Raw genomic sequence first — 22895 nt, forward strand, 5'->3', positions numbered from 1 at the left:
AGGACTTTAATGGACTGATGGAGACGCTGGCTTCACCTCCCATGTACACCACACTGAGGCTGAACACATTGAAACTCAGCAGGGAAGAAATTAAAGACATTATAAGTGAAGATCTCAGAATGGTATCAACTGTCTTCATTCTGTTTACAGTGCATCAGCAATAGTGATACAAATAAATCATATTAAGAGTAGATTAGAACTTGCTATAAATCAACTTTCCACTGTGGCTTATTTCATAATTTTGCCATAATACAACAGTTACTGTATTTGGCAAATTGTGTCCAAATTCTTTTGTATTTTTGCCTCTTTGCTCTAAAAAGTTAAGCTCAGAGATTGTAGTTTGTTGTAAAATCAGTGGGATGAGGTGTTCATTCAAATTTTAAAGCCATGATCATAGATTATTTTACTAACACATTGTAATGAAGATTCTTTTAATAAAATTATATAATATATGACATGTACCTGATCATGCCGATAGTGCCCCCCAAAAAAGAAATAAAATTCACCTTTTTGAGGACTTGATCATGTTGATACACATATATTAAAGTCTTTTCATAATTGGTTTTTATCACGTTATTTATAATGTACAGTAATCATGGTAATTTTAAATTATATCACTGAAAAAAAATTTGCATACATGTAGCATTGAAAAATTAATCAAAATTAATTTTTTGGAGGAAAGGTATAAATAAGGAAAAAATTGTTAATTTTTATACATTAAGGAAATGAAATACATGCAATAATTGTTTGTTATGATTAACTGGGTTGATTTTTCCTTCCTTACAAAATTCAATTTCTCAGGAAGGATGTTGGTAAATAGTGTAGCCTTTAATTACCTTCTAAATTAAAGGAGGAAATACTTGCAGCATAAACAAATTACCAATTTGAAAGATTTCAGAATTTAAATTATAATTTCAATGTCAGTTTATTGGAACACCTTGTAAACCCATGAATTAATAATTTCCTTTCAAATTAGTACCTGTAAACCAACATCAAGTAAATCTATGTTGTTTTTTTTGAAGGTTTATAAAAACAGAAACTGGGATCCACCCCAAATATTTCTCCACCCTTCCCTTGAGGATGTACTTGTCATAGAAAATCGAGGCCCAAAACAGCTAAAACAGGTAAATTTCCCCAAATTGAAGTCAGCTGTTTTTACAAGTCCCCATATTATTAATCTCATGAAATACTGTTGTGGACCTTATGGCCATTTTATTCTCAGAGTCAACTAAGTAGACTAAATTAAAAAAAAAAGCATCAAAGTGATTTTTCAGATAATAAAAATTATAGTTGTATGGCTAAAGCATTGATCCAGAAACACACTACCAGTTTTAAGAGCTGTAATCGACAAAATACACTTGTCTATATAATTATGAACTATGAAGAAGATCTCTGCAGTATGTGCAGAAAAATTCCATTCTTTTTTTTTTTTTTTGGGGGGGGGGGTCTATTTTAGAAATGGTCTTTAATGAAACAACAAGCCTAAAGTTATTAGGTATGATTAGGAGGCTAGTCAGAGCTTAACTAAGAATGACCAAATTTAAAAAAAATTCCAGATAAAACTTTCTTTGTTATTTCAGATGGAGAAGGAGGTAGTCATAGATCACAACTGTGGAATGGCTGTGTTACGGGGAGCAGACATTTTTGTTCAGGGAATAATTGGAGCACCAGCAAGTAAGATATAAATAGTGAGGGGAGCGGGGAATGGGAAGAGAGAGAGGTAAATAACAATAGAAGGGAAGGGGGAAGACGTAAATGTATTGATATACACTGTGAAGGCACAGGCACTTGACACTGCTTATTTTTCTAATATAAAAAATTAACCTTATATCTAATAATACAAGAGATTTAGGGTTAATTTTTTATATAGGGAAAAGAAGCATCAAGTGCCTTTGATGTATCTTTAATTTAGGTAATGTTCTTCAAAGAAATGTGATGTTTTCTAATACATGTGTATTTCCACCCCTTTTTTGTCAGTGTCATTGAATTAAAAATGTTCTTTATATGTGCTCCATAAATCTTTTATTTTCTCAGACATGATGTCAGGTGACATGGTTTCTGTGTACATTGATCTCGATGGCAAATGTCTAAAAGGTGACATGCAACCCATGGGTGGATCCAAGTTCCATGTAGGAAATGGTGTGGCACAGTTCAGTAGAGATAACATATTCAAAACCAAACCAACTCCAAGGTATATTCTGGTTTTATGTCTCCTTAGATTGAAAAATAAGGTTATTTGAATTCCATAGTTAGAAAAATTAAGGATTTGATAGTTCTTAGTTGTGGTGTGAAAAATTATTTCCCATAAAGATCTGAACATTAAGCATGACTCAAATAATATAATTACTGTATGATATATTGAATATTTAAATACTGTAGACGTACTTTTTTCCATGGGTTCATAATTCCGCAGAATCTCAATTTCTATTTAATCCGCGAGTAGAAAATTACGCGGATTTTCTAGATTGTCACTATATGCCTTACATTTATTTTAAGTACACTTGGACAAATTTCCGTTGAAATTTTGTGACCGCGTACCTAGCTTCTACAATAAATAAATGTGATATAAGTGTGCACAATAATTTTTAGAAATAGCATGTAATAATATTATAAATGTTAACTTAAAAAATTAACATCTATTACAGTGGTGTTGGAATTTTAATGTCAGAGCCCCTGTATGAGGCCCCATGTCTCAGTGACCTTCGACCTGACCTGATTCTGGCCCAGAACCTGCCCTCTATCATATGTACACATGTGCTTGACCCACAGCCAGGGGAGAGAATTCTGGATATGTGTGCAGCACCAGGAGGGAAGACAACTCACATTGCCAGCAAAATGAAAAACAAGGTTCTGTATGTGATCTCACTTGTACATGTATAGTTAAGAAATGTTTGATGAATGACAAAATGACTGTTACACCTTTCCCCCTCTTTTACCTTTTCTAAATCTTAGAATTTTAATATTTTTATTAAATAAACTGGATGGCAGAGTCTTTATGGGAATGTTTTATTTGATCTTTTCAATCCAGATTATGATGTAAATGACTGTAAAAAATTGATGCATTTTTTAAATTGCTATTTTTTGAAACTTTTTTGCGATAAAAGTACCACAGTTTACAAATAATAGATCATTTCTACTTTTCCTCAGAACGTTTTGTAAGTTTCGTTTTGGGTCACCCTGTTTATAGCATTGACCTTTCTATGGCAAAGTTTACAAAAAATTCTCTTATGTTAACACAGATATGGAGAGAATTTAGAAAATGATGTTGCCACAATTATGGATAACCTTAAAGTTGCTACATTTTATTCACCTTGATGTGGCTACAACTGTGGTGTATTTGATGTATAGCTAAAACTGTGGCATACCTTAATGTTGCTAAACTATCAACTTCTAAATGTTGTTAAGTCTCAGTTACCTTGATGTAGCTACAACTGTGGCCTACCTTTACTTACAGGGTGAGGTGGTGGCTATAGACAGGTCAGATCAGAAGGTAGATAAGATCCAGGCTAACCTGGACAGGTGGGGCCTTACCTGTGTGACGTGTCACGCCTGTGATGCTCTGAAGATCCCCATAGTCCCTGCTGGTAAGGTTTCTGTGTTGTGTGCAACATACAATATATTATGTGTACAGGGTTTATTTTGAGTTTTTAGCTCACCTGAGCCGAAGGCTCAAGTGAGCTTTTCTGATCAAAATTTGTCCGTCGTCTGTCGTTGGTGTTGTCGTTGTTGTCGTTGTTGTCGTTGTCGTTGTAAACTTTTCACATTTTCATCTTCTCCTCAAGAACCACTGGGCCAATTTCAACCAAACTTGCCACAAAGTATCCTTGGGTAAAGGGGATTCAAGTTTGTTCAAATGAAGGGCCACGCCCTTTTCCAAGGGGAGATAATTATGAATTTGTTAAAAATTAATGGCATTTTTAAAAAATCTTCTTCTCCAGAACCGCTGGGCCAGGAAAGATGAAACTCATGTGAAAGCATCCTCAGGTAGTGTAGATTCAAGTTTGTTCAAATCATGACCCCCGGGGCAAGGGTGGGGCCAAAATGGCCGACCCAAGTTTTACATAGGAATATATAGGAAAAATCTTTAAAAATCTTCTTCTCCAGAACCACTGGACCAGGAAAGATGAAACTCATGTGGAAGCATCCTCAGGTAGTGTAGATTCAAGTTTGTTCAAATCATGACCCCCGGGGCAAGGGTGGGGCCAAAATGGCCGACCCAAGTTTTACATAGGAATATATAGGAAAAATCCTTAAAAATCTTCTTCTCCAGAACCACTGAGCTAGGAAAAATGAAACTCATGTGGAAGCATCCTCAAGTAGTGTAGATTCAAATTTGTTCAAATCATGATCCCCGGGGCTAGGGTGGGGCCAAAATGGCCGACCCAAGTTTTACATAGGAATATATAGGAAAAATCTTTAAAAATCTTCTTCTCCAGAACCACTGGGCCAGGAAAGATGAAACTCATGTGGAATCATCCTCAGGTAGTGTAGATTCAAGTTTGTTCAAATCATGACCCCAGGGGCAAGGATGGGGCCAAAATGGCCTACCCAAATTTTACAAAGGAATATTTAGGAAAAATCTTTAAAAATCCTTCTCAATTACCACTGGGTCAGGAAAGATGAAACTGATAGGGAAGCCATCCTCAGGTAGTGTAGACTCAAGTGTTTTTTTCAAATAATAACCCCCGGCCCTGGGGATAGGGTGGGGCCAAAATGGCTGACCCAAGATTTACATAGGGATATATAGGGAAACCTTTTAAGACTTCTTTTCAAGTACTTCAAAGCTATGATTAGTGATACCCGGGGTATTTATATGGAATCATCCTCAGGTAGTGTAGATTCTAGTTTGTTCAAATGATGAACGCCTGGAAGGGGGGTGTAAATTCAAGCCTGATGTGCTCAGGTGAGCGCTGTGGCCCTTGGGCCTCTTGTTATTTTCACCCATTTGTCCTTTTGAACAAATTTTCCTTTTGAATTAATAAAATTTTTGTTTGAAAAATTATATTGTACATGTACATTTTTCTTTTGTATCTGCTTCATTTTAAATTCAAAGGCCTGTGACTAGGTCAAAAGTTTTTTTAAAAAAAGGTTGAAAACTTCCGTATATACAGTATGATTATATTTTTACAGAGGTTGAAAAGACTTCTTTTTAAAAAAAAATGCATACCAAAAAAATATTGGACAATGTAATCACTATGTTTATAATGTGGAAAATCAAAGATTCAAGGAAAATTCTCTGGTTTAATTCCATTGATACTTTATGGAAATGCTTACACACATTTTCTTTTTGTTAACACTTTTGACTGGGTTGTAAAGAAATCAAAACTAACTTGGTTACATGCACATGTTTTGTAAAGAGACTTTTAACTGGAACCATCCCTTTACTAGTGTAAAGTATATAATCTTTTTATTACTTCCCTTACTATTGCAGGTGGCAGTGTGAACTTTCCAGAAATTCCTACAGAATATTTTGACCGTGTTTTGCTGGACGTCCCCTGTAGTGCCCTTGGTCAGAGGCCATCACTCAAAAACCAGATCACCCTGAACTCACTCAAATCTTACTCAGGATACCAGAGAAAGTTCATACGCAAGGTAAGTATTAAACCAGATCACCCTGAACTCACTCAAATCTTACTCAGGATATCAAAGAAAGTTCATACACAAGGTAGGTATTAAACAACATCACCCTGAACTCACTCAAATCATACTCAGGATACCAGAGAAAGTCCATACGCAAGGTAAGTATCAAACCAGATTAGTGTGAACTCAATTAATTTGTATGGAAGATATCAGAGGAAATTTGAACACAAGATATTTGACAGGGAAAATGTGGAATATACATGCCAAATTTTTTGTCTTTTACAAGGTACATGTAGTCCTTGAACCAGTAAATGTTTAAAGAAATTGTTGTGTACTCTCAGGCTGTGCAGCTTCTAAGACCAGGTGGAGTTCTTGTCTATAGTACCTGTACAGTAACATTGGAGGAGAATGAAAAACAAGTCATATGGGTGTTGGAAAATTTCCCAGACTTACAGCTCACAGCTCAGGTAAGTTTATATCAGAGCTAAGGTAAGTATTGCTCAGGTAAATATTTCTAAGAAAATGTTTCTCAAAGGTTAGGTAAGCCAATCTCTATAACTTCAGGCAAGTCCATATAACAGCTTGGATAAATCTATTTCAATGCTCAGATAAATTTTATTTACAGTACTAAAGTGAGTTTTTCTTACACTCCACTATTAAGCTTGTTCCAAAATATCAAGTAAGCTTATTTCTCGCTGAGCAATGAAGCTTAAGTAATGATAAGGCCATGCAAAGTTAATTACTTGGTTCTCAGGCCTTTTTTCAAGAAATATGATATTTATTAATTTATTTAATTTATTTTTAGCCCCCAAAACATGATTAGCTTTTTACAATTTTCAAAAAATGATAGGGAGGTGATTTTGTGTTTATATTTTATTGATTTAGCAATAAAAGGCAACTGAGGCATTTTTAGAACCAAGAAATTAATTTTTTTTTTTGCTTTACCCTTTAAACCTAAAATAATTGAACTTTTGTTTTTACAGTTTTGATATTAAAACTTATTTTCAAAATGGACTAAGATAATTAAGCTATTCTATGAAAGATCTTGTTGCTTTTTTCTCTCATAGCTCAAGTAAGCTTATCATAGATATGGCAGTGTTTGTATTGTGCTAAGGTCTCCTTAAATCTTATTTAATGGCATTGACAAGCTGCGTACATATGTAAGAGATGGGTACATCAAATATTAGGAAAAAAAACATTTTAGTGATTTTGGTCTGACAAACCCCAATTTTCTAATTTAACATAAATTCAAAGAAATAGAATGACAATTTATAATACAAACTCTGTAAAACACTTAGGAGTTGCCATTCCTTATGCACAATTCCTATGTCAGAAATTTAATGAGACTTTCTCATAATTTTATTTACATATTGAGGTAATGCAGTAGTGCACCTATTGGATAAATATTATATTGGGTTTCCCATTTAAATGAATCATGGACTTTGCAATTTTACTCGTATCAGAGCTGGCTGTTACTTTGTAATGACATTGCTTTCAGTACCTAGTTACTGTCCTTTTTTTCTCTCTGCCAGAAAAATGTTTAACATTAAGGGGTAATGAGAAAATTACTTCTAAAAATTGATGTATTTTAAAATTCAACAGCATGAACTTTCAGGCATATTTTTGGAACCTTTAAGTTTAATCAGGGAAATGTTTTTCTCCAGCAATTAAGATAAAACTTTTGATGGATTGATTTAGTGAACTACTCTGGTTAAACTGGAATGGAACTAAACACTAATACCAATATTTCCTTGTGAAGGTAAAGCCATGCTGATACGAAAGAAAAAGTTTGAAGTTTAAAGTACCACATTAAAAGGAAAAATATGAATCCTGAATTATACTGGAGTCCAAATGTTACAAGTCCAAACTGACACATTTATATTTCTGTCATATTTTCTGAAATTTATATGATAAAAATGGTTACTTTTTGATGTGCTAAAAATAGGGTTTGAATGTTATTTTCACACAAATGTCTTCCCTAGATATTCTAATTAAAGATTTTTTTTTATGAATAATCATTTATGTTAAAAAAAATCACTAAAATGATAAAAAGAAAAAAGAGTTTCTCTTCTGTACTACAATGGACATGTACATGTATATAAAATCTTCATGCCATTAAATATATATATTAAACAAACTTTACACTTAAATGACAAAACTTTAAAAAATGAAGCAAGATATGGGAATCATTATACATTTAAAGTATATCATTGACATTGAGGGAGTCAGAAAGATTCCAGTTCCCCAGGCTTAGAGCAAGTCTATTTCCCAGGGTGCAGCTAAGGAAAATAGGCTTGCTTGAGGGGAACTGGAATCTTGCTGACTCCCTCAATGATATTTTTAACTGTTTTATTATACCGATGTATTACATATAATATTATGAATATTCATGATGTTATTTGGAACATCTCTGAGTCAGTACTTTTCATATGATTAAAAATTCGAATAGGTGTGTAACAGTTCACCAAACTGACACACCTTTTTGCAGGGAATCAAGTCTTTCTACGGTGATTTTCAGGGAATCAGCAAAATATATCAATTTACTTTTATATGGTAAATAATCGGTAGAGATATACTAATAAAATATAATGCATATACTTGTATTCGGCATACAACATGAAAATTAAGTATAGTTTTGAAGTAATTGATTAAGGAAATGTTTTTACTTAATTTAGAGAATTGTATACAGATCTTGCATGAATCCGTGTGGATTTGCAAGTACATGCATATTAGTTATTTGATACAGTCACAATTTCCTGGTGATTGTATTACAACGTTGATACGAACGATTGAAAGTTGCAAGCCACACCTAACAAAAAAATATTCCAGAGATAATACAGAATCCACAATGTTACAAATCTAAAATTTTATTTTTATATTTTTGATTTAGGCCTACTTGTGACATTTTTAGACTTTGGGTGTGTTGTGAAAAATATATATTCTGTATTTGAATTCCGTTGAACTTTGAAGTTTCCACACAATTCCTGCCAAATATTACTTTTTCCACTCAAAGAATAATCCTCGATTTAAAAAAAAAAAAAAAAACCTGATTTTTAGGGTAAAGTGCATTAAGAATTTTATGTTTATTCCAGGTGCCACATTTAGGGTCCCATGGAAGACAGTGTTCAGGCTTATCAAAGAATCTGCAACAATTACTACAGATGTTTGACCCGTCATGTGACGAGTCACATGATAGTATGGCAGTTTATGATAAGGACACAATAGGATTTTTTATAGCAAAATTTACCAAAATAAAAAGTTGACAGAAATTTTTTGTTTATATATATGTTTATTTGAAAGGTTTTGAAAAAATGAAGCTTTTCACCGATATATGGTGAGGAACATACTGAATTTAGAATATTGAATAGGTAATTTATTTTATTTTTATTTCTACAAATGTTTTTCTTACATGATATTTTTGAAAATCAGATGTAAGTATAACTAAAAATTGATCATAAATCAATTTAAACAATACAAATTTTGAGCAGGGGAAAAATGGGCCTCTAAAAACAGAATTGGGTTCAGGTACCAAAGGCACCCCTTTGACTAGGAACAACGTCAAGTTTTCAAATCAAAGAAAATGTCATAAACAATTCAGTGTGTAAATGATAGGTTGAAATTTTTACTGAAGCCTGTCGATAGGGGATGCTTACTACTCCAGGGCAACTGGTCCCTCCTCCGATGTTTAAAGAGGATGGGGTCTGCTTCTATTCCAAATATGTATCACTTAAATGTACTTTTAAGCATAATGACTCTTGATCCTTATTTTCATATTGTACAGTGTATTATCATTGTACCATTTTATTGTACGTGAATTACATGGAGATAACGGAGCGTATTCAGGCTCAAAAGTCATTAAACAATACAAAATGAGAGCAGAGCAAACTTAGACCTCCGAAACATCAGAGGCGGGATCAGGTGCCATGGAGGAGTGAGCATCCCCTGTCAAATGGTCACACCCTCCGTGTGTTCCTTGTCATGATTGGGAAATCATTCAGTTAGTATAAAGGACTAAAAATTAGTATGACAAACGTCAATCAACCTGCTTCAAAACGTCTGTAACCAGCTTATTCTAAATAATGCAGGTTTTTATTTGTTTACATTTTTATTTTTAAATATCAACAATTAATGTAATAAAAAAAAAAACAACACAAGATTCACAGGAAGGTCACAAACTTGTTCATTTCCGTCAATTTAAAATTATTTTCCCTCAGTCATGAAATATATTTTGGTACATATTTTGCATATTTATTAGCTGACTTAAATGCCCTCATGAAAGAAATCAGATAATTTCACTAGATATTTTTATTTTTCCAAAGTAAAGAAGAAAGTACATTTTTGGCTTTGCCCTAAATAATTCACAAAAATTATGAAATTGGCTTTTATATGATTTTAGAAAATAAATATCATAAGTTCTTAAAGAACTTGGCATGAAGGCAGACCATTCTAAAAATATTACATCATTAAATTTTTGTGCAGAAAAGCCTCAAAATGACTCATATTTTCTGCTTATCTTCTATATAAGCGAAACGTTTCACTAAGTTCCATAAAGATCTTATCCGATTTTAAGTGAACATTTCTCGGTTATATTCTTGTAGACTCTAAAATATTAGAATCTCTTAATTTCTTTTTGTCTGAACTCGACGATTTCGTCGATAGATTACCTTCAGCAGACACTTTCAAGGGTATCCTTTTGTCAGTTTCCGTACACGATTTACTTTGCAAAGGATCTTTCATCTTTGATTTGGTTTCTTTGTTGGCGATTTTTTCGCTCTTTTCCAAACTTTTACTTGTATATTCCTTTGGATTTGTTTGAAGTGGATTTGGTCCTTGACCCTCACAACTCTCTTCACGAATCACATGTTTTGAACTGAAACTTTTGTCCTGTGTTTTAGAGGACTCTTGTGCCGAGTTTACAGATGACACTCCGTCTTTTGACTTATCTTTTTCAGTGACTTTCGATTTTGAAGACACATTCATTTTTGGTGTCGTGGTTGTTTTTGATGCCACTGGTTTATTTGCACCTGCATTTGAAGTTGGTGTAGCTTTAGATATGTGTGATGATGTTGGTTGCTTATTAGATGACGAATTCACCGGCGGCTTCGCTGGTGTTGGCTTGTTAGAAAATGATTCCTTAGTCGTTTTATTGGATAATTCAGTAGAAGTAATCTTGTTTGGTATGGCTGAATTGAATTTTGATTCTGCTCTAGAAACTTTAGGGGACATGCTAACTAAGGAGGGGGAACTCATCAAAGCATTTGATTTATCTTTTAATGCAATTGAATGCTTTGGAGAGTTTAAAACATTTAATGATGCCATTGACCCAGAAAATGGTTTGAATGATGTTAATGGTTTTACGATATCTGGCTTGTTAATTGTACCAACTGTATTCAAATTGGTAACTGATTTGCTTAGTAAAGCAGTGGATCTTGGCAAAGTACTTGCCTTATATCTGGACGCAGTAGGAGACACAGATATGTTTGGCCTCTTTCTTGGTAGGCTTGAAAGAGTCATTGTTTTGGATACACTAGAAGGAGTTCCTACTCCAAAGTTGTAATTCTGAATGCTGCCACCAGCTGTCTTTAATTTTAGACTGGATGAGCTTTTTGATTTACACATCTCTTGAAAATTCTGTAACCTCTGCAGTTTTTCACTGTCATTAGAAATCCTGGTATGCCCTACTGAGGAGATACTGTTAGTCCGTGAACCTTTTCCATCTTCATCAGATGACCTCTGACTGTCCAAATGAAAAACGTTTATCCCATTTCTGTCGCCCACGTACAATTTTCCACCAGAGCCCATGGATAGAGCCACAGGACGGTACAACCCACTTGTCTTATCGAACAACAGATGTAGAAACTCGCCATTTACAGAAATAAGATGCACACAGTCATTGCAACAATCAGAGACTATAATATTCAATAAAGAATCGCAGCAAACTCCAAACGGCAAAAAAGGTACAGCATCCGGGCGATTTAATTTTTCTGCAGTGTATGTGAATCGATACCTTCCCCACCGATCAACAACAATCACAGCACGTCTGAGGTGGTCCGAGACCACAACATCGCCATTTCCATTTTCAGTGACGAAAGCTGGAAATTTATACAGCTGACCCCCACTACTGTCTTGCTGTATAACATTTCTCGTTCCCCCGGTTACGCTGTATCGACTAACTCTGCCCTGCTCCTCAGGTTTGAAGAGCCCAACTATGATATCACCATTTTCGGCACAGCAGACACCAATTGGGTACCAGTCGTCAGTGGACAAGACCTTCTTAGTGATGACGTCATCCTCGAATTGCGTGCAGATGAGACGTTTGTTTTTCCCATCTGTAAAAACTAAAGAGCCCCTGTTACTGGCAGCTAAACCACAAATCTCAATTTTGACTTCTAAAACGAGCTGATGTTGACCTTTTGAATTAAGCTGGATTATTTGTGGTCGTCTGCAAACCCAAACCGATCCATCTGGACTGCAACAGAGGTGCTGCAAGTTTTCACATGATATTTTCATTGTCATAGTTGGCGTGACGTATTGACCTTGACTTTTGCCTTGAGTTAGGTTGTAACGATAGCATCTTGGAGAAGGTAAACTCTCCGTACTTCCGGTTGAGGTGTAGTCTGGATCTACCTTATAGGAGTTTCGAGGTGGAGCGTTTCCCATGGTAACGAGGCAGTAATGTTTCTAACGATTTATACGTTTTGTTACATACGCACTTATTTTTGATTCACAAAGAATATATTTTAAATTAACGTGTGGGAATTCATTAGTGATAAGAACTACGTGATTCAGAGCGCATATATCTGCCTTCCGATATCGTGACTTTTAGTAGAGACATCATTTGTTTACACGTATATCAAAAAAGTTTCCTTGTGGTGGGAAGTCAGTGGAAGTTGATTCTTTTTGGTTGCCCTGAAATATATAAAAATTCTTTGAAATCATGTAAAGAGGATGGACGTCATTTCTCAAAGCTCTAAAATTTCACACACCAAGTAAAAGTCATCTATTCGGTAAATCATCAACAAGCATACTTGTGTGTATTTTCCCACTAATGCTGAACAATGTATAACAGCTAAATTGATTGCTTTTTTAATTTAAGGATATCAGAATTATCCTTGAAAAAAAAAGTGCTTCAAACAATTTCCTGATAAAATCAATATACATATTCACATTTGGAGGCACTCGTGCAATATACAATATATAAAATACACTCAAAAGTACATTTTAGAGAAACTTTTTAACTTCAACGGTAATTTTCTCTCTTTTAAGATATTTTTCTTTCAGAAAAAGGGGAAAATCTATTAAATTTACCTTGAATTTCAAATATCAGTGAATTCACATGTTTTCAAAACAAATTCACTTTGAAACAAGATGAAAACTATTCCTGTGAACATGGAACAAAGCAACAGTCAAAATAGTTTTCATCCACTTTATCTTAAATGACCCCAAAACGATTGATTCGAGCCTATTTCCCATTCGTTGGTGTCAGTTCTTTTTCGTTTCCTTCCTAGAACAAGGCACACAAAGATGCTGTAAGGAAATGTTCCTTTTCCAGAGTTTAAAACGTTAATTAAAGATATTTCAGATATATATCACGAAATTGTTTTTCCTGAAAAGGAAGATAAACAACAGTTGGAAAACAGATTTCTTTCATTCAACCGGGATTTCCTGGAGGTTTAGGCAATCATTTCATCACAATTTTTAAAAGTTACTTATAACTTCAAGAAAATGTGTCCTTCTACAATCTGTTTGAATGGGACACTATTCTCTCTCCCCAATAAAAATCGCTTTAGAAATCCTTTCAGTGAATCTTAGTTTCAGTATAAGTACACGCTTTTTCCCACTTTGACTTAATTTCACACGTAGTTCTGGTTATACAAACCACACATTTAAAAAAATGATTCTATATTATGTCTCTTTCTGTAAACCGGAAAATATTCATCAAAACCTTGTTAAAAAAATGTGTAATTTTTTTCATTTCGCCTCTCAGTTTTGCTATAATCTAGTGTTCTATCAAGGAAAAAATATGTTTTAAAAAATAAAAGAAGCGACAGTCTTCACAAAAGAAGTTGAACAGTCATACTGTTAATATCCCAACAATGAACATGTTTGTTAATTTTTCTGCTATAATACGTCTCTGCTGTATGCCTTCACATGTTTTCTACTGAGGTTTTAGCCATTAAACTATTCCACTCATATTTCAATCATGTAGTTATTTATACTGGTATACTAGTATATACACATCAACTCTATGAAGTGTAAGAAACCGGACTTCCTCTCTTCAAAATCGCCGTTAGTCTCGGAATAATTTTTACATATTTCCCTATTTCGATTGTTAGTGTTTTGGGATAGGATTGATTTTAAACAAGTTTGTAAATTAAAATAAATTTTGAAGTGAAATAATTACATGCATGTATATAAGAAACAGTAACCAATCACATTAGTTCTTTCACAAAATTCAAATCAAAATCAGAGCAAAAATGGACCTCTAAAACTTCAGAGGTGGGATCAGGTGCCATGGTGGAGTGAGCATCCCCAGGCTGTCAACCGTCATACATGTGCTCCTTATAATACCAGTAATCGTGGAATACCGAAAAAATCACCGACAACTAATTGTGCATATAATGTTCTAAAATGTCAGCATTTGACTATTTGCATCAAGGTCATTGTGTGGACAATTGAACCTACGATATGATGACCAAACACGATTGTTAATAAATTTTTGGTCCATCAACTATTCGGTCAATAATATATATCTCGTTATAGATATTGATCATAGGTAGGGCATCTCTTGCGTATCGAATCATCAGAGACATATATAAACCCCCTAAGTTCGGTTAAAGGAAGTTGACAATTTAAAAGTTTAAGCTATCGTGTTTATCATAAATCTATAATGAAAGTTACCAATAACGTCTTTTTTCTGATAAAATATACAAGTATGAAATAGATGTCTCAAATAAAGATACATGTCAAGGTCACCGAGATAAATCATGTCGGCATTTGAATGGAAATAATTAATTTATCAAAATTTATTTTGAATAATTTTGTAATTTTAAGTTTTTAAAATTCCCTTTGAATTTTTATGTATCCACATCTCAATTACAATACTTCTGAAATATATTTGTGTACACGCAGTACTCCTAAAGTTAAACCTTCATAACGTTACTGGTAATATTTCAATGAGGAGAGAAGAAGAGGCTTGGTAGAAATTTTCCCTTTCTTTGTTTATAAGGAATTGATTTGAAGTTTTTGGAATCCAGTAAAGATGTGATTTTGGTTTTCGGAAATATGAAAACTATTCAAAACTGACACGTTTTAAGGAGAATTTCCTCCTGAATATGTGTCAGTTTGAATAGTTTTCATATTTCCGAAAACCAAAATCACATCTTTAAAATACAGTTAAAATAATGAGCCTTAAAAAGACAATGTTTTACCTCCTATATTAATGTTAATATCTGGGAATAGTACATACTGATTGTATAATTCTATTTTTCACTTCTGAATTAATGAACGTAGAAGGATATATGACTCTTATTGCACCATAATCTTTTATTGAGCGATTTTAACATATAGATCTGATATACTTAAACATTTAATACATTCTGACAAACTTATAAAAGTGTCAAAGTCTTTTTTCATGTTATCATCCACAAAATTCATAATATACCACCTCTGAAGTTTTGGAGGCCCGTGTTTGCTCTGCTCCTATTTTGTATTGTATAATGGACTTTAGGGCTCGAATACTGTTCATTGATTATCTCCCTATTATTTTTATCAATTCCATCTCGTTAATATCATTAAATATAGTTGTATTTTAACTCTTTCCTTGGTTTAAAGTACAAATAAAATACAATATTTTTCTGTCGCATTACTCTGGCAATGAATACATAAACACTGGTAAAGTGATGAAGTGTCTTTTACATTGTCCATTCATATTTCAAGAAAGCATATTTCAATCTCATTAGCATAAAAAACACAATATTAAAATACAGTTACTTACATCATCCCTTCATAACTGATTTCATTGCTCATTTTTGTTTATTTCCTCATTTTAATATGCCAAATAAAGCCACCCAATATTCACATATATTTTTATTTCCTTTTACTTATATATACGATAAATGTAGAGTCGTACTTTTTCACTTAAATCATTCAGGAAAATGTACTCTGTTCCTTTAAATTTGTGTACTAATTCCAATTCTGGTGAAGTCGGATCCATTCGTAGTTATGTAATCTGTAGAAGGTACACCAAGGCTATTTATGTAAAAGAAGTCATTTGTGTGGGAAAATATCGTGTTGCCTTATTTAATTTTAACTTGCATTAATTAATAAGTGCTTTTGAAAAAACTCGATGAATAACAAGTATCAAAACATGCAATACACTTGCCAGCTATTGAATTTTGGGCGACGTCAACATGTTTTTATTAATGGATAAGTGAATGTCTACTCGAAAAATATTAAGTTTCGAAAATGCACGATAATTTTACTAGTTCTATAATTGAGAGTAAATTGTAGAGAATATAGTTGAGAATAAAAAAAAAAAACAATCATACCACGTATGAACATTAAAACCAAGGAATATACGAAATTGGGTCGTTATTTAAGGAATGAAGTTTATTTTGACCTGTGTTATACGATCGATATACATATAACATAACTTGAGACAGTTTACATTGGTTTAAGCTTTATAAAACTAAAGATTTGTTATATCGTATAACATATATTAGACTAACATAAGCTTCATTCCTTATCATTTATCTCAAAAAAGGGCTTCAAAAAGAGCATATTTTAAAATTAACGTCAAGCGAAATAATACGTTTTTGACGTAAATCATTGTGACGTATGCAAGTTATATTCTACAATATAAAATAAATCTTTTATCTGATCAAATGGCGTGTTAGAATTAAAATTAAAATATCTATGGACAGATGATACAAATCGTTGGCAAAAATCCTGAAAATAACATCATCATTCATAAGTAAAATGGGCAAGTTAAATTTTTGGTAACAAAAAAGTTGTACTGATAAGTAATGAAGTAATGATTGTTGCAGACGGATAAAATTTTGCACAAGTTTACAAATAATTAATATGCTATCAATTCATATTATCATTCACATTATTTACAAATAAAATAGTTAAAACAAAAAACCAATCCACACATGAATATTTATCTTAACTAGCTCAGGAAAATAAACGCTGTATGGTGTGGACACGCGATGATATACAAGAAATCCCACAAACAATAGAAATACTAGTACATTGAACAGGGTAAAGAAGAAAAATTTCCTTATGTCCTTTAAGAGTTGAAGATCTGTTATTTAAATTGATTTCATTTATCATTTAACTTCAGACGAAATTGATATTTTACGCACCCAGTATAAACTGTTCTGAAATAATAGCTAGATAGGTTCATTTTAATCTAATCATATAGACCATGATATTAAAAAAAATCAAATTGTAATTTAGTTAGTTTTATTTTTCTTTGATATATTTTTATTTAAAAAAGAATATTGTTTTGGATTTGAAACTAGATTAAGATTATTTTAAGCATATATTTATATAGTCCATTTTGTAAGCACTTTTGTTTAAATTAATGTTTAACGTCGGCTTAATTTTAATGCAGTGAGGTTATATAAGAAATATTCGTAAGAGGTCAATAGCAAAATAAAACTTAAAAATAGCACGCCATATTCAATGAACACTGCATTTCTAAATACAAAAGTAGAGCGCGTGTACTCTTTGTATATTAGTATTTAAAATGCTTAACATATGATTTGAAAAACACATTTCCCTTTTGTTATTTGTTCTGCAGCGGTTAAATATCTTCGTAACAGAAGATTAAGTCGTAATTATGTTTAAACTCATGGGGTCAGGTGTAACTTTAACAAAAGAAATTGCAACACATTATAAAGTAATACACAAGGCTAAGGCATTGTCACTTTTTGTCTAAATGTCACTTGCATGTCTTGGAGTTGTGCATTTCGATTTGATCGTTAGTTCCTATCAGGGCCTATCTCACCAATAACAGGATATGATAAGTGAATCTAAGATTTTTTTGAAAGTGATCGGAATTAAATGAAAGTGTTTATTAGAGGAAAAATATAAGGAGCGGAAACTGAAACTGTTAACATTCAAGACTGTGTGGAATCAATCACAGCTGAGAAAAATAGAAATAGAAAAAGAGACCTGATTCAAATTGTGAGGCGACAAACTGAATTAACTCATAAACACGGTGACTAAATGGAGGGGACGTAATAGGAAGACCTGTAATTTATTACTGTTATTTAGAGGTATATAACGGTATTTGGGAACCTAGATCCTGAAGGATGTCTCGGAAAGGAAGAAGATCAAGTGACCATATTTAGTGAGAATCTGATATATATATATATATATATATATATATATATATATATATATATATATATATATATATATATATATATATATATATATATATATATATATATATATATATATATATTATTATTATTATTAATAATACTAGTATAGTTTCTATATTATCCAAAATGTACATTTCTTACAATTTTATTGAATTCATAAAACATGTAAAAGCAATGCATTTTTTTTTTTGAAAAAGCTATTTATTTTTACAACATATTGCTTCCCTGAGGACTATTAAACTTTCTGATTTTTCCCCTTTATCCATGTTTCATACAAGTAAATGTTGGTGTATTCTTATACGAATCATTAAATTTACATGAATTCACAAAACATTTTTAAAAAAAGTAATTTCTAAATTAACCATGTTTAAAAATGTTAACAAATCAGAAAAAAGACTTGCAATTACTACATCTCACCTTTAAGGATTCGAAAACTACTTTCAAATTTGCAAATTTCAGAAATTTGATCAGTATTCTGACAATATACATGTACTAGTATATAAAAGATATAACAAAAAAGATTATTTCTCCATATCCTTCTTTCAAAGCAGTTAGCTATTTTATGTACATTGAATATTATCTCTAATTATTCCATTTTCAGTTATGACAGGGCTCGTCCCATATCGGAGTACATTACACTGAATAGGTACGTTATGTATTTATACACAAAACAAGTATGTGTTGATTTATGTCATTTTCTTTTAATTTAATGCGATTTAATTAAGAAAAAAATAATGAAAATCAATGTTTAATAATAATAAAGTATTTTTGTGCTTTTCTTCATATGAAACATATGGAGATAACGAAGAGTATTAATGATCAAAATCCCATAAAACAAAAAATAGGAGCAAACAAGGACCTCCATATTATCAGAAATGGGATCTGATTGAAGTGCCATGGAGGAGTGGGCATCCCCTGTCGATATCTTCAATTAATATCTTACATATCTTCAATTAAATAAGGATTAAATGAAAACACTGGTTCTATTTTCATTTAGTATATAAACGTAAGTGCCATTTCAATAAATGTTGAAGTCAGAATAATATTTCTAAAAATAAATCAAAAAATTTTGGCAGATTCAAAACCAACTCATGCATTTTTATTATTATTTTCATTGTTTTTTTTTTTTAACCTTTATGATAAATGTGCAGTAACGTTAAACTCTAACGTTAGTTAAACTCTAGTATATCTATGTAGACAGAAGGAAAAAGCAATCACAAATCTATATTCTTTTAAATGAAATTACTATATCAAAGGGACTTTTGTGTGAAAATGTTTTCTAGAATGCATTTAGGAAGACAAGATAACTTATCATTTATTCACTTCTTGATCAAAATTAGAAAGAAAATATATTCATGCGCCTGTGTTTTATTTTCCTTTTTATACAAGCATTCATCTCGATAAATTAAAGGACAGTATTTTTAATATCATCAGAACTGATCCCTCAATAAAATTGAAACTCTTAAATATATGTGTTTGGTCGTCCACAAAATTAGTTAATTAAAAAAAAATAGATTCTAGAGACAAGTTTCCTGAAGTACATCATAGATCATGGTCAACTAACAATTATTTATACAAAGAGTATGATATATTTACAGTATTCAATTTTCTCTTTGTAGCAACACATTCCTTAAACACAAAAATTTGCAATACATTTCATATTCCATTTTCAATATTTTCACTGTTATAAATTTATAATGCGTGATCAGAAGTGTTTATACCTCCAACTCTTCCTAGAGCATGTGTCTGATTATGATTTTAAACAAAAATGAAAATTAAGTTAAAATCACACGATTTCCAATTTAAATCTGTCTTTTGTACATTCAAAGTTCGTTATATCCTTTTTTAATAATTAAAACAACATGTGTCAGTCTTGTATTATGATTGACATGTTTCCTACTAGTTGTTAAGGTAACGTTTTAATAGCATTTTTACTACAACTTACCCAGTTTACTTGGTCAATAACAGACAGCTAAGGGTTGGTGTGAGTAGTCTACAGGGGATGTTCACTCTTCCTAAGCACCTGATTCCATCTCTGGTCCTTTTGTTTTCTACACCAATAATTTTACTACTTGATCATTGTAATCTTTCGCCAAAACATCAGAGGTTGGATCAGGTGTCATGGAGAAGTGAGTATTCCCTGCTAGATTTTTTTCTTTCTGTAATTTCAGAAGGACATCGGTCAGTCGTAATGACCCAAGGTCACCTGATGAGATGATGTTTTTAACTGCACAAATGGAATCTGAGCGAAAACTTCGCAAGGACACAGAGGAAAGGTATAAATTAAAAAAAATCCTTGTAATAAAGCTTACAGTTGAGATATGTTCGACAGAATATATGTTGAGTATTAAGGTACTAGTATATCAAAAGACATGATGTAGAAAAGAGATAATTCTACAAGTAAAGTAATAATAGTTTAAAGAGTACACATGTGTTTACTTTGTAAATTGACTGACAGTGTGCTTAATTTGTATTTCAGTCAAACATGATAAGCATAACGATTTTAACCATGTTTTAAACATATATTATTTGGTAATGTATCTAAAACATTTAAAATACGTCCAATTTAGTTATTTCTACATGGGCAATTTAGCCACATATGATCCACATATGCATTGCCTTTCATATGAGGATCATATGTGGATCATATGAGAACCATATGTATAAAAATATACAATCACATGAGAATCATATGTGGCAAATCATATGAGAATCATATGTTTACACACATGTAAATCATATGATTGTATTTACATATGATTCTCATATGATTGGCCCTGCATATGAGAATTATATGTATATTCTGACAGTTGTTATATGAGAATCATATGAAACGGATCATATGAGAATCATATGAAACCATATTCACTAATTTGCCCTTGATATACTCAGGTAAACATCATATGAATATTTTGACAGTGATCATATGAGATATAGTATATGCGTACTAGATCTCAAAATATTACTTTGACATGTTCCAAAATTTTCACGGTTCCACCCTAAGATCTCAAGATACGAAAAGTAATTTCTTTAATCAAGCTAATATAAATTTGGCAATTTCAGATGCAGACAGTTAATGTTAAAGATTGAGCACATGCAGGCAATACTAAATCTTCGAAACGAGGCTCTCGAGAAAGAGAAGGTGGCACGTGAGGAGGCGGAGCATATGTGTCAATCATTACAAACCACCATTGATAAACTAGAGCAGTATCTCAAGACAAGAAACACCACGGAAGATCAACAGATCATTTCACATTCGTAAGTAAATGATCAGTGGCGGACCTAAATTTTTTAAAGGAACCGCCTGCAAGCATCATAAAAGTCATTTATGAACATGACTGTTCTCTGCTGATTGAAATGATGGGGTGGGGCTATGGAATGATAGACAGTTGAAGCATCTTTACAAGTACAGTGGGCAATAATGTGCAGAAAATGACTATATCAGGTTATCTGTTAAGTTATTGTATACATAACATTTCAGAAAGGTCTTATGCAAAGTACCAACAATGTACCTTATCCATTGATACATGTACTTCTTCAAATCAAATATTCTTTTCATTAATCATATCAGATTTTCTTAGAGAAAAACCCAGCATACATTACCAGGAGGAAGTGTTTACAAGATTTGAAAAAAAGTTTATTAAAGGGAAAATCTATCACAAAGTTTCAAACTGGAATATCCAACAGTGATTCCCAAATAAACTGATCTAATGGAGAGAACTTTTAAATTGAAATTTATTTTGATGCAGAAATGTTAACAACATCTCCATATCACAAATCACCAGACTACAGGGAGAGCTTCAGATACGGGACGAGCAGGACGAGAAATTCCAGAAGAAGGCTCAGATCAAAGAACCCATACAGCCTAGGTAATTCATCACAGAGAATTCATCTGAATGGAAATCTCAGTTAAAAAGATTGGCTAACTCCATTTAAAGAAATCCCCTCAAATTCAAACTATGTTTCCCTAATAAAACTTTCAACGTTCTCAAATTGTCTCTCATCCACAGGAAATTTCAATTAAAAGATTAACATGTTCTATTTTGGGAAAAAACTGAAACTACGTTTCCTTCGTAACACTTCCCACATTTTCAAATTCTATTTTGATATTTTGCAGTTTATTTATATCAGACATAGGTAGCCGTAATTATCACCTGGTATTAATTAATATTACACTTTTTATGCATGGAGTAGTTTTATTTTTGTAAGTTAAAAAATGACTTTTTTATGAACAAGTTTTGTATGTATATTAGATTAAGCTAATCAAAGTTTTCTTAAAGTTAAGTCTTCAAAACTTTCATCTTTTTTTCTTTTAAAGGACAGTTCCTGTAGCTGCCTTTGTCCATACCAAAGATGAACCAAACCGAACGTGCAAGACACCGAAATTCCAAGACTTCCAGGACAACGAGATAGAATTCTAACCCCAATCAAGGTTCAAACTAATGGAAGAATCTGTGATAATATGTACTCATAGCATTACATTATAAATACTGTGAATTTACATAAAGAATTGCACTGAGATTTAGCACAAATTTAGTGCAAAAGTCACAATTATTGTTTATATGTTGACAGTATTGAGGAAACAAGTCTCTGTTTGAAAAGAAACACAAAAAATACAGGAAAAGTTCATATTCGTCTTTATTTGTGATTTTTTTTCTTCAAAGTTTTCTTGATATTAATATAAACGTACATTTCATCCCTTGAATTCTTCTTTATTCATTAACATAATGAACATTATTCTTTGTTTTGTATTCTTCTAAATGAAAAAATAATAAACTCATTATATAATTGATCTTGGTATACATATTATTTTTTGTTATATTTTAATAGGATTTCTACATATATATTTGCTGCCTTTCTTTTGCGATATCCCACAAATGCATGAATGTCTTTCAAGTTATAAAAAAAAGATTTAAA

General features: G+C 32.2%; 3 protein-coding genes across 5 annotated transcripts in view; 2 read left to right on the forward strand and 1 right to left on the reverse strand.

The window, feature by feature from the left end:
- Positions 1–8849, forward strand: part of LOC134282008 (tRNA (cytosine(72)-C(5))-methyltransferase NSUN6-like) — a 10538-nt gene extending 1689 nt beyond the window's left edge. Inside the window, exons 2-10 of the mRNA XM_062764446.1 lie at positions 1–122; positions 1023–1124; positions 1581–1674; positions 2035–2191; positions 2646–2847; positions 3455–3584; positions 5432–5592; positions 5922–6047; positions 8673–8849. The exon at positions 1–122 is cut by the window's left edge and continues 19 nt beyond it. Coding sequence (XP_062620430.1) covers positions 1–122; positions 1023–1124; positions 1581–1674; positions 2035–2191; positions 2646–2847; positions 3455–3584; positions 5432–5592; positions 5922–6047; positions 8673–8843 — 1265 coding nt within the window. The 3' untranslated portion in view covers positions 8844–8849. The remainder of the gene's footprint in view (positions 123–1022; positions 1125–1580; positions 1675–2034; positions 2192–2645; positions 2848–3454; positions 3585–5431; positions 5593–5921; positions 6048–8672) is intronic.
- Positions 8850–9697: 848 nt separating this feature from the next.
- On the reverse strand, positions 9698–15813 carry LOC134282009 (uncharacterized). Of its 3 annotated transcripts, XM_062764449.1 has the most exons (3): positions 15578–15813; positions 12889–13186; positions 9698–12489 (listed from the first exon to the last, which is right to left on the reverse strand). In XM_062764449.1, exon 3 carries the CDS (start codon positions 12238–12240, stop codon positions 10165–10167), a length of 2076 nt encoding a protein of 691 aa, XP_062620433.1. In that variant the 5' UTR covers positions 12241–12489; positions 12889–13186; positions 15578–15813; the 3' UTR covers positions 9698–10164. The 3 variants fall into 3 exon arrangements, with proteins under 3 accessions (XP_062620433.1, XP_062620434.1, XP_062620431.1); XM_062764450.1 differs by lacking the exon at positions 12889–13186; XM_062764447.1 differs by lacking the exon at positions 15578–15813 and having other exon boundaries at positions 12889–13788.
- Positions 15814–17698: 1885 nt separating this feature from the next.
- LOC134282011 (uncharacterized) lies at positions 17699–22543 on the forward strand. The gene is made up of 6 exons (XM_062764452.1): positions 17699–17941; positions 18580–18624; positions 20150–20254; positions 21042–21236; positions 21728–21847; positions 22297–22543. The coding sequence occupies exons 1-6, from the start codon at positions 17904–17906 to the stop codon at positions 22397–22399; spliced, it is 606 nt and encodes a 201-aa protein (XP_062620436.1). The 5' UTR covers positions 17699–17903; the 3' UTR covers positions 22400–22543.
- Positions 22544–22895: the final 352 nt, after the last annotated feature.

Source organism: Saccostrea cucullata, unplaced genomic scaffold, assembly GCF_032062105.1.
Source record: "Saccostrea cucullata isolate Sc308-1 unplaced genomic scaffold, CSIRO_AGI_Scuc_v1 ctg1876, whole genome shotgun sequence".
NCBI lineage: Eukaryota > Metazoa > Mollusca > Bivalvia > Ostreida > Ostreidae > Saccostrea > Saccostrea cuccullata.